Below are 12,624 nucleotides of genomic sequence, written 5' to 3' on the forward strand. Positions count from 1 at the left end.
CTATAAAACTTAAATTAAAAGTACGCACAGTATGTACGCAATGTATATATACATTTTTCACACTGTACAAAAAACACTATTGCAATCTATAGTGAATAGAGGATCAAAATTTCAGGGGTGTATACTTAAGTCACATGACTTGAGTACAAATTTAATGACAAAAAAAGTCTTGACTTTGACACCACCTTCACTAACTTGGGTGTGGAATTGGAACAATTTATTATATAATCTAATTACTTAACTGATTTCATTTCATATGCAATTTACTTTGGTTTTAATAAACACAAACATTAAAAAGATTAGTGATTAATATTGGTTAAATAAACTACTAACCAACTAGATCATTGGTGTTAAATACTGAGATGTGGCATTACATGTGACTTCACCTGAGACTTGCCTGTATTGACTTGGGGCATAAATCGGGATTTGCTCGTATTTACATGGTGTCCAGACTTACTTGTTACTTGCGACTAAGCGACTTGTTCCCACCTCTGCTAAACTGTAAAAGAGAATATCAAATGGACATCCGTTTTAAATGTAACATAACTTTATTTGGCATTGTTGTTTGTTTTTTTTGTTGCAAAAACAAAAATACAGTATATAAAAAATGCAAGCGTTAAACCACATGTACTTAATTTACACACATAAGCAAAACTAGAACATTACTACAAAAACCTTAAGGAACTGCACAGGTGAACATGTTTATGTACATCGATCCAGTCTGTCCTAGTGAGCCACGTCTTGCTTTACTGTACATGGATTAGCAAGGAGGCCAGAGACTGTCTTACAGTAGTTTTCCAGGGGGGTTGTATTACACTGAATGAAGGAAAATCAAAAATGCACAATCTGCTTTCACAGCTGGTCCCTTTCACGTATTACTTGAACAGAATGTGACAGCTGCAAATTTAGACAAAACAAGTTAGTAACAAAATCTGAGACAGTATGGGTGTATGGGTGTAATCCAAACTTAGTGGAATGATTTGATGAAAAAAAAAATCTGAATAACATAATTTATCACTGAATTCCAGATGTAGATGATCAGCCAAAGAATGCTTGGTATCTGAAATTAATTCTTTAGTTTAGAATAGGAGATGCACTCAAAATGCATCCTAATCTGTACTTGATTTGCACAGATGAATCAACACGGGTTACAACAAAGTAGGACTAATTGTATGTTTAAGCTTTTAGAAACTGTAATTCGACTGTATTAAGCTTAAATGTTTATATAAGATAATGCTGGTTGACTAAAGCTAGTCTTTTCTAAGCAAACACAGATTTTGCCATATATTTGTAGAGACTGGGAAGCATCTAAGACTTAAGAGATAAGAGATTGTTAGCGCTGTTAGACTAGCATCTTCTGTTCTTAACTAAAGAACATATCAGATTCCAAACATGTCTAGGCTGATCAGCTGCATTTGGGGTCAGTCATAAATGATGTTTAGGATCCAAAACTCAAAAAAACATAATCAACCTACCATAAATAACAATAACTTCCAGATAATAAAATCGAGAAGATATTTCACTGCAAATATAGTTGTCTTCTTTTGGTAGGGTTGAAACACAAACTTTACATTAAGATCAATGGCAGCACATACCTGGATCTGGTACACACTGGCAATTTAAACTTTGAAAATTGGTCTCAATTTCTGAATAAAGAATGAATACAAACAAAAAAGACTTACTTACACACAGCAGTAAAGGAGGAGGACCCCTGCTCCTCCAGACAATGGTCAACAGGTCAACAAGCCAAAAGACCAGAGCACAATATGCTACTCTCTCTCTTTAAGGACTGAAGGACTAGCTTAGTCAAACACACTAATGCTGCTAACAGTTCAACAGCTATATGGGCTAACAGCTCAGTTCACAATTAAATATTTTTTTACCACCTTTATTTTTTATCATATGTATTAACCATTGAAAAAAAAATCACAATTGACTTGTTAGCATGAAGTCATGATGCCAACCGCAATCTGTCAGTTTATAACAGATTTCAGACCCATTGTTAGCAATATTAGCTTTTTTGACTAAGCTATTCCCTTAAAACCTTAACAAAAGTCATCAACTTTTCTTAAAAGAGACAAAACAAAGTTCACAATGTTCCCTTCACCCAACACGTACATACACACAAAAAGAATAAAACAAGCATTAAAGAAGCCGCAGTAAAAGAACATTTACATGAAATAAACACGCGCCGCGAGGCAGAAAAAGAGAGGAAGTCGTGGATTCCCCTTAGCAGTGAACAGCTACGTTTCCCTCCGCTACAAATATTTACAAACAGTACAAGAGCTGAGCAGTAGTTTCTACAAAGGACAACGAAAAAAAAAACTTCAGGTAATGGAATCACGTTTCTTTCTCTTTTCACGAGTAAGCTGTTTCTATTGGTTTCCTGGCCACTTATTACCTACTGCTTATGAGATCAGATCAGAAAACACAACATGAATTAGCTTTGAACTGGTTTGCTTTGAAATCTGAGAATCTTTTGGCAAATGCAATGAAGATGGGCTTTCTCCATTCATAGGATGGGAAAATGCTTTGCGGAAAAGAGAAAATGTGGTCTGCAGTGAGTGCATCACAGGATTTCTGTATATATAGTGAACATTTCAATGCTCTGTTCTGCTATTTTAGCTGAGGTTGACAGGGTGTTTTAAAGCGGTAATTAAGAGAGACTTCAGTATTAAATATTATATATAATATATACACGGTTTAATGTTTATGACGACCATGTGTGGAAACATTACTGCCAATACAGCCTTCAGGTGATTGAAGAACATGATGAAAATGTTTGGAAAAGAAAAACAAAATAATAGTTGGAACAAGCTCACTTTAGTCCAATATGCCCAATCAACAATACTGCTGCTCACTAAAGGAAAAGTACAAAGATTCTGAGTACTCTTTGTCCAAAAAAGATGCCTGCTCCACTGGAGGTCATCCATATCCTAACATCTGATCGTAGGGTCAGTGAGGCACTGAATAGGCTTCAGTTGGAATCTTCAGTTCTTGGCTACTTTCCATGTTATTTGCGTAGATCAGTGTAATTCACTGCAGAAAAGGATATAAAAAAGAAAGACAGTTAGATAAGTAACACTTCTTAAAAGATAAACAGATTTATTGCCAGTTAAAATGAACACTTTTTAGCTACATACACATTACAAGTGTATGTAATCTTTAATCAATTATAATTTTTTTTTGCTCAGGGTTTTTGCTTGTGTTTGACAGTCTAGTTCACATTCATAAACGTATCTTTCCTGAAATGAGAATAAATCTGTCACTAAGACGGCCATGGTTGAAATAATACTGAGACAGCCTTAACATTAAACACTGAGAGTTTTCCACTCTTCCATTCCCAAATCGAGAGAATCGAAACAGCTAATTCGGTTTGTACATCAGCCTTGAGTATCACCTTCATTTACTAGCTTGTTATTGTAGTACATGACACTTTTAAGCTTACACTACAATAATAATGTGGTCATAGGTATCTCTGATTATCTCCAAATGTGGTTTGAGTAAATGGATTATGATGCATGTTCACACATGTTCTTTGTGCTGACCACTTACAATCAAATCAACTATAAAGTATGTTAATGTCAGGTGCGAATAGGGACATTCATGTTCCATGCCCATAAATCTGATATATACTCGGATTTAGGACCTCGTATGAAAATGACTCATTTGAAATGAAATGAATTTGAAAAGTCCACACAGTCCTATTAAGGCAGATTAAGGCAATATAATCAGATTTGAGTCAATTCTGTCTGCTAATGCAAATGTAGCCTCTTACATCCATCTTCTTATAGGATCTATAACATAATTTTACTGCTGTAACTGGTGTCATATGCAGGATTCATTAGACACCCTTATTTCATTTATAATGTAATGTTTTTTACACAGCTGTAATATGGCTCAAATGGGTTTTAGACCACCTCCTGTAATAGTTTCAGTATGATCTGAGTTTTCTCTGTTTTAAATGTGTCTTGGGTGAGTTTACACTTGCATCTTTATGTGCACCACCAACAAAAAATGTCAAATTAGAGAAACGACTCGTAGCTTTATAAAGGTGAAATGGATGCTTTAGCAGCTCATATGTGGAGCATCTTTTGCTGGAGTGAACAGCTGGTCTGAAGTACACGTTCAGGTCGAGGAGGAGAATAAAGGACAGGCGGTTTGCTTTTGCTGTTTTTGCAGCTATAGCTGCACCACAAGATATGTGTGTACAAGAGAGAAGCACATAGTGCATGCGTAAAAAATGCAAAAAGACGCATCATTTCTGATTTGACCGTTCACATCCATGTCGCATGTCCATGGATTGGATATGAATCCAATTTAGGACCACATATGAAAGTGTCTCAAATCTGAATTTTTTTTGGATTTGGCACGTTCACACAGCCATAAAAAATCAGATCTGAACCACATTGAGCAAAAAAAATTATTTGAGTCACTTCAGCCTGGCAATGTGAACGTAGCCTTAATGTACAACAGATGAAAAGGAATAAGGAATAAAACTGAATCCACATGCTGTTCTTCCCACCGCTTCTATAGTTACCTGGTCACTAGGTGGTTTCTTATCTCCGTTGACACCTTTTAGTAGTACCGACTTCTCTGTCTTATCCGCCTTCATCTCCACAACAATGTCATCCTTGTTGGTTTTCTCCTTGGTGCTAAAGGGATTAATGCTGTAGAGATTAACATACTATACTCTAATATGCTGCAGCATTTGATGTGAAAATGCTATTAATATTAGAACAGTTTGGAAGGGATGTGTTTTTACAATTAGTCAAGACAGTAATTGTAGTAATTGCAGCTTCTACTGTCAATAAAATATAAACATATCATGGAAATGGTTCTTTAAACACTGATGTTCTAAAACCTTATCCCATCCAAATAGTACTTAAAAAATTTAGTCTTTTTCAATATACATAACAGAAAACTAAACCAGGCACTTACATCTCCTGTTTACCAGAACGTCCGCAGGGTAACTTGCCCTTCTTGTACAGGAAGTAGAGAACACTTCCCAGAATGGCCACCAGAAGAATGCTGATAATAATGACCACGATGATCACCCCACTGTTATCTAGAGAAATAGTGTATGACAAAATCAGTTTTTATGCCTCAAAACACAAAACAAAAAAGGACAATAATGTTCAAGGGAGTACAAACCATGCAAGTTCAATATAACCTCTATAAAGCCTATATAAAAGACACCTATTAGGTATTAGTTTTTTTCAATAACAAGCGGCTTCCTTCATATGAGCAGTGCATGCATGTTTGTAAAGTTTAAAAAATGCATTAAAACTGTAATTCAAATTAACTAAATAATTTGTGTACATCGCAAAGCAGTAGGTATAACTAAAACTAATACATTTGTTTTAACATATAGAGCTTCTGCAATCATACAATACACAAAAAAGTTCTGGGATGCCATGCATGTCTGAAAGAGGCTTTAGACATTTCAAGGAAAAAAATTGACCAAATGGTCCTCCCCATGTATTTTTAATGGTGGAGAACCAAGTATATTATTGTGTTTTGTCTTCAGAGTTTCAGCATTCACTCAGTGTTATAACAGGAGCAAATGAGGCCAAGACTGCAGCACAGTCTGGTCTAATTCACTTCCATTATGTCAACAGACTGAAAGTCAGAACCTGTGGCACCAGACAGGAAAAAAATTACACACTCAGACCATTTAAGTCTACAACCAGGTAAAAGAAAACAGAATCTGGACAGCATACTATACTAATCTGTCCTTTATCACTTGGAGGAAGAAATTGTGCAGATATAGCTGTAGGAATGTGAAATGCTATCTGGTGTAATGGAACATGCTAATGCACAAAAGCACTGAAAGGCAAATGGCTACAGAGTTTTACCCCTCCTGTGAGACAAATTAAAATAAAAAGATTGGCATTCTGAAGCAATGGGAACAAATGCTATGCATAAGCGCGGAGTTAGACGACAAACAATCGTCTGGGAATGAGTTTTACGATCTGACTCCTCTCAATGAAACAGCACGCCACTGCCGCAAACGCTCCCCACAATAACTTTAATACCCTGCTACGCCACACTTCAAAACATTTTTTTTGCTAATTTTTCGGAGAAAGCTAATTATACATTCATCTTGGAGGGGGAAGAAAAAAAACATTTGATGGTAGATGTGTTTTCCTAAGCAAAGTCTGCCTTGATTTCAGCTCGTTTTTTTTCTGTATGATTTTTTTTTCTCTTCACACAGAATTTTAAATATGCCCAGGGGCTGCTGCGAGGAGCCAATCTAACTTCTGCAGAGGCTTCGACATATAAAAAAAATGATGAATTATTAATTTTTTTTTCAAACGTCAGCTGATCATTTATTGTATGGAGCGGATGGATATATCGGCAGACAGGAATGAAAAGTTTGAGTCTGTGGTGAGGGGCTGAAGCTGAGTGAGATCTTTACCTGCGGTGTTCCGTGCTGCCGGGGTCACGATTGGAACTGTGGAGAGAGGGAAAGAAAGAAAGAAAGTGTTTTTTACTCTCAGCAGACTCACAAGGATACTTCTCACAAATCTGCACAAATAACATACATTTTAATTATTTTTTTTCCTTTATTTATAATTTATATTATATACACAGTAGTTACTTAAGTTACTTAAACATAAAACACCATGCTATTATACTGTATTTGAAAAGAAGAAATTGTAAAAGTTCTTTTTAGCTGTAATGACTGTACATTGATTAGGTAATGAATATTTGAGTTGATTAAATAATCAAGTAATTAGCACTCAATTTTCACAATAGGGTAAAAAAACTATGTGGAACAGGTTTGTTTTTGTGCACTGTTCTAATTACCTATGGTTATGTTAAGTGACACTGTGCAGTTAATCTGAAACCTAAATAAACTCATTGTTTCAGTTTTTATAAAGTGCAAAGTCTACCACCTCTTCCTCATATCACTGCTAATTTCAGTATTTTACAGGGAAGACTTCCAGTAGTGTGTGGATTATAGTTGGCATCACCTTATGGCATCAAAACACTAATTTATAATCAAAACTTGAGCCCAACAAATAGCCATATGTGAACAAATCTCTCTTTTGGGATTAATTTAGTTTCTTGATTCTTTATTTGGAGAATTTCTTTATATAAAAAACTAAAATGCACTTGAATTATTTCTTTATTACTGAAGATACGTAACATAAATGTAAAAAGTAAGAAATTGTTTATATATGTTTACTTATTGGAGGAGTTCAACTGACAATGGTTTCAAACACAAAACATCCTAAAGAATAGGTACACTTGTACATATTTTTACATGCTTTGTAAGATTACACATTACACAAATGATCTAGAGCTATGGTTCTTGTGGTGTTTTTGTTAAAGACAATTACTTACATGAGCCAAAAGAATCATGATATGAGAGATGGCACAACATCACTACACTCTATCAAATAAATCACCTAAAACAACTAAATTTCAAACACAGTGATGACTCCACTAGGCTTATTTTGTAAACACTAGAAGCAAAACTTTAGTTAAGAAGAGCTTGTGCTTCCATGAAATAGACGTGGCAGCATATATCTAAAACAGATATGTAGAACTTATTTTAAAACAGGAAAATGATTTTTGGCTGCAGAAAGTTAGATAACCCCTGCTTTACAGGATAAAATTTTGTGCAAATATTGAAAAACTCATACATGTTTGAAATATGCGTAACTTTCATGTAAATCAAATTTATTTAATTTCTTTGTGTTTTACCAGTATGTCAAATTTAGTAATAAACAGTTAATATACATTTATTGTGCATAACTAAAGGAATTTACTTCTAGAGGAATTTTGCACATTCATAAGGTGCCCAAAATGTTTGACTCTTGTTTGAGTCTGTATTTAATCATAAAATGTAAATTTAGATAAATATAATTTTTACTTAACTGTGTAATTAGTGCTGTAACTGCACAAAAATGGCTCTAGATGATTCTAAGGTTTTTTTATATATATATATATAAGATATATCTAAGAAACTCACTGCTTCTGATGGTGTAAGTCTTGGTATCGGCCCCTAGCTTGTTTGTTGCATTGCAGACGGCCACAACATCAGTGTCTCTAGTGATTTTCATAGTTACAATGCTTTGAACAAAGTCTTCTGTCTCTCTTCTCACAACTTCACGCCAGCCCTGAAGACACACACACACAAACACAAGGTCAACATACAGACATCAGGGACCAAGCTCAGTATATGTTTATCCACCCAAACTCCAGGCTTTTTATTCTACCAATAAATGAATACAGTTACTGGAATAAGGAATGAAGTCTGGACCTCCTGGCACATCCTTAAAATGTTTGAATGATAACTGAAAGGTGCTGTGTGTTTCTTACAGTAATGCTGGGGGCGCTCCAGGTAACGATGGGTCTTGGGTGCCCTCTTACATCGCATGTTAGATTCACCCACTTTCCCACCTTCTCTATTACATCCATCTCCCTCTTTGCATCTCGCAACTGTGGAGCACCTGCAGGACGTCACATTCCAGCATGAATAAACACAAGTAACAAGAGACATGAAGGTTTGTTTACCATGCAGGTGATCATTTTTTATCCTAAGGAGTGGAAATTACCACAGTGATGAAAGGCATGTTGAAAAGTATATTAATAATCTGAGGAAATTCTGTCACACAAAGCAATAGAAAAGGTAAAATTAAGAATTGAATGTGTTTACATTAATAATGCATTTTGTCTATTTACAGTGAAACTGCTTTAATTGAACAGTGATCTCTGTACACACAAAAAACAGAGGTACGATATAAGTGCTTTCTTGTACCTAAAGGTACACTTTTAATAATTGTACCTTCAAAGGTATAATATTGGTCAGATGTGTTCCCTCTGAAGTAAAAAGTATTTTCTAATAGCAGAAAGTACAGAATTGTACAATTTAACCAACCAAAAGCTACATTCACTATTCTGTATCACTGTGTTATTAATAAACAATATATATTTTAATTATACATGTTTCATTTGAAAGCCAGACAATTTTGGATCATCAAGTTCCTTACACATATTCAGTTGATGATATTGTTTATAAACTTTATAATCATTACTGGTACAAAAACATGGGTACAAAAAAGACTTTCACTGAGGTACTCTATTGTACCTCAATATAAGGTACAGCCCGGGCGAAAAGCTTTGTACTCTTTTTATATATATATATATATATATATATATATATATATATATATATATTTATGAATACACCCCTAAAACTCATGTCCACCTTTATCTATTCACAACCATTCTGTTGTTAATCGGGAGCTTGCTGCTTACCCTGCACAATGATGTGGACTGATCCACTGGTGTGCAAACCCGGTATGGAGGGAACGGTCACCTCACAGTTGTAGTGTCCAGCTGTGTCAAATGTTGCATCTTGTAGATTCAACACATTTCCCTTTTTAATCTCGACACCATTCTGAAAACACACACGCGCACACACACATACACATTAATAACAAAACTAAACACATTAAAATTTATACAGAATTAGTGTCATGCATAAAGTGATCCTATAATTTTACAGCTTTAAAGGTTTATAATAATTTTTCAGAAGGCAAAAAGCAGAAATTTCAGATGTTTTAGAAAAATGAATAGAGCTTTGTATTTTACATCAAATTACTATTAATATGTAATAACAATATATAATTATTTCATAACTAATTATTTTTCCTGCATTACTCATTCCTAAAATTGTTCCTACATTTTAAAGTAAACAAAGCTGAAATTTACATAATGTGGCCAATTTATACTTTAGTCCACATGATGTAATTCTTATTATTATTACTACAATAATGACTACTGATCCTAAATGTTTGAACAGCAGTGATTATTATTTCATTACATTTTAAAAAATGTTGAAAGAAACTTAATTTTCATAGCTTCAATCAGCTTGTCAAAGTGGTTTACTGTGGGCCTTATCTTAAATCCTACACAAGGCGTGTCGTGATGCTCACTGCTATCTTACACCCCACCAACAGTCTATTTTGTGACATTTCTTGACATTTAGCTGATGCTCTTATCCAGAGCAACCTACAAGGTTATTCTTTACACAGAAGTGGGCCAGTGTAGGGTTAGGAGAAATTAGGTGGAAATTAGGTGTGTTCAGGTAAGTTTCTGGAGTATTGGTATCTTGGCAACAGCAAAACACAGGTGTGTCACTGACTGATTAAAACCTATAGACCACAGTCCTAAGTCAGAAGCTCATTGCTATCTTTTATCAACGCAGGTGAGTTACAAACAAGGACGTTCAACAGTGCACAGACCCAAGTTATACATCAACAATAAATAGAATACAGAATCAAATAGTTTTGCTGTTCCCATTAATTACCTGTTCCCATAAATTTTCTCCTCTGCTAAGAAGCTCAGCAGTGCTGTGCTATTAAAATAGCAATCCATCAAAGACAAAGCACAAATCTGGCTCTTAAAGGGAATGACAAGTGACACGCTGATTGATGCATTTCGGCACAAGACAAACTTTGAGCGTCCAATGCCAAAGGCACAGCGACACACCCTAAATCGAGCTGCTTGGTGGGAGGTTGACGGCTCACCTATAGATTACTAAAATAGGGCCCTCTCTTCTGTTTAAATATTAAGGTCTAGGACATATTGAATACTGAGGCAGTTTAACTGTACCTTAAACCACACAGTGTTTGTTTCCAGTGAGGACAGGGCATTACAAGAGGCTGACAGGTTCTCCCCTTTCAGCATGACTTCAGAGTCTCTGGGCACCACCACAGCTGGGTCCAAATCTATGCACACACACACACAAACAAAGAACATGTGCTAAGTACTTTCTCTCCAACGTTGGTTATTGCTGTCTGCCAACTGTTCTTTGCAGCTGTGTTTATTTGAGCAAGTATGTTTAGGCCAAAACCTTCCCCACTAGTCATAGTCACTTATAATAGTTAATAAAGAAACTATAAAGGTGCATTTATCTTATTGTTTTATTGTATATTCATTTTTGTATTTATTCTTACCTATCATGACACTTGTTCGTCAATGTACAGACAGAATTCAATTATTCTCACTTTACATCTTACAATTAAGTTGCTTTTGCTAGTATGCTTATAATGTAGATAAAAAATAAGCCAAATTAGTTTTTTTATGGTATTAGCAGTTTAAATGAATAATTTATCCAAACATGTTAACATCTAATAAGCAATTAAATCTGGCAGCAGGTATTTCCTAAGGGATAAGAGATTAGACTGCCAGTAGGTAACAAAAAAAGTCATCTCTCTTTTTTAACAAAGAACAGAACCCAATTAGCAGAATCAGGTAGAAGCACAGATGTCTGACTGGAAGAAAAAATTGGATTAAGTTCAGTTTCCCCAGGATGTTGGAGTGCTAGTGTGAGCGTGGAGCTCCAGTTACTCACAGTGCACGGTAAGCTGCAGGAACTCCATCACTTCATTATTGTCTGCAGACCTGGAGTCCAGGTCCAGAGAATGGCAGTGGTAGATGCCACTGTCTCTACGGGTCACGTCCTTCAGAACCAGCACGTTATCGTCAGCATCCAGGTCTGTTTCCTAAAGGAAACATACGGTTTATTAAGCAATTTGTACTTCATAGCATGTACATAATTCATAATTTGTAATTGGGCTGTAATTGTATTAATTGTACTTTATTATGTAATCTTTAACGATTTGTATTTCAAATACATTTCTAGTGTTTATTTATTCAGTATAAAACAATTTTAATATGATCATTTCTTTTTTTTTTTTTGATTTTTCCCCTTTTTCTCCCAATTTGGTTATCCAATTGTCCCACCCCTTTTGTGCATCCCCATCACCGGTGGTACCTGCGACTCTTGGAGGATGAGGACGAGCACACGCCTCCTCCGACACGTGTGAAGTCAATAACCCCTTTTTTCGAGCTGCTGCTGATGAATCTTTGCCTGAGCAGCTAGAGTGCTCGGAGGAAAGCACAGCGGCTAGGTTCTGATTCATCCGTGTGATGGGGAGAGAGCGCCATCTACCCACCCGGAGGGAGCAGGGCCAGTTTTGCTCCCCCTATGCGCCGGCAGCTGATGGCAAAGCTGCTTGAGTGGGGGTTCGAACCTGTGACCTCCGGCACATAGTGGCAGCGCTTTAGACCGCTGGACCACTCAGCGACCATTAATATTGTAATTTCTAAATGCAAATTAATCCTTTTACCATGTTTGTCCTCGACTATCATCTTTGTACAAAGCCTAGTGAGGTATTAGCAGTTTTATTTAGGGATGTTAACATTGCATCACTAGTGCTGAGTTCAAAAGGTAGATTTCTTCTTATATATTCTGAAATATGGAATAAATCTCATAACTAACTCTCACTTTCTTACTCCTCCATACTCTTACCATTTCTCTTTCTCTCTCTCTCTTGCTTACACATTGTAGCCGTGCTAAATTACCATTGATTTCCTCCATTAATCTTAATGTGTCTGAACTTCCTTGTGTTTAATGCTAAATCTCTCTGTTAAGTGTTTACTCAGCACATTCAAATATTCTAATTTATAAGCATCCAAACTATAATGAGATATTATAATGAAGTAAAAAGGCTCTAATCTGTTTGCCAGGCTTACCACACTCACTACACAACAATAGTTTTTTATCTTCCCTTCAAGAATATAGGGACATGCCAGCATTTA

General features: G+C 35.7%; 1 protein-coding gene across 2 annotated transcripts in view; it reads right to left on the bottom strand.

The window, feature by feature from the left end:
• Positions 1 to 529: 529 nt before the first annotated feature.
• mcama (melanoma cell adhesion molecule a) overlaps positions 530 to 12,624 on the bottom strand; it is a 55,444-nt gene continuing 43,349 nt past the window's right edge. Inside the window, exons 8-16 of one of the 2 annotated variants that reach the window (XM_022679099.2) lie at positions 11,375 to 11,525; positions 10,633 to 10,748; positions 9,274 to 9,415; positions 8,335 to 8,465; positions 7,985 to 8,132; positions 6,422 to 6,457; positions 4,942 to 5,068; positions 4,541 to 4,655; positions 530 to 3,039 (exon numbers count right to left, since the gene is read on the bottom strand). In XM_022679099.2, coding sequence (XP_022534820.2) covers positions 3,037 to 3,039; positions 4,541 to 4,655; positions 4,942 to 5,068; positions 6,422 to 6,457; positions 7,985 to 8,132; positions 8,335 to 8,465; positions 9,274 to 9,415; positions 10,633 to 10,748; positions 11,375 to 11,525 — 969 coding nt within the window. In that variant the 3' untranslated portion in view covers positions 530 to 3,036. Of the gene's footprint in view, positions 3,040 to 4,540; positions 4,671 to 4,941; positions 5,069 to 6,421; positions 6,458 to 7,984; positions 8,133 to 8,334; positions 8,466 to 9,273; positions 9,416 to 10,632; positions 10,749 to 11,374; positions 11,526 to 12,624 lie in introns of both variants that reach the window. The other variant, XM_022679092.2, reaches the window with a different exon arrangement.

This window comes from Astyanax mexicanus, chromosome 1 (genome assembly GCF_023375975.1).
Source record: "Astyanax mexicanus isolate ESR-SI-001 chromosome 1, AstMex3_surface, whole genome shotgun sequence".
Taxonomy (NCBI): Eukaryota; Metazoa; Chordata; class Actinopteri; order Characiformes; family Acestrorhamphidae; genus Astyanax; species Astyanax mexicanus.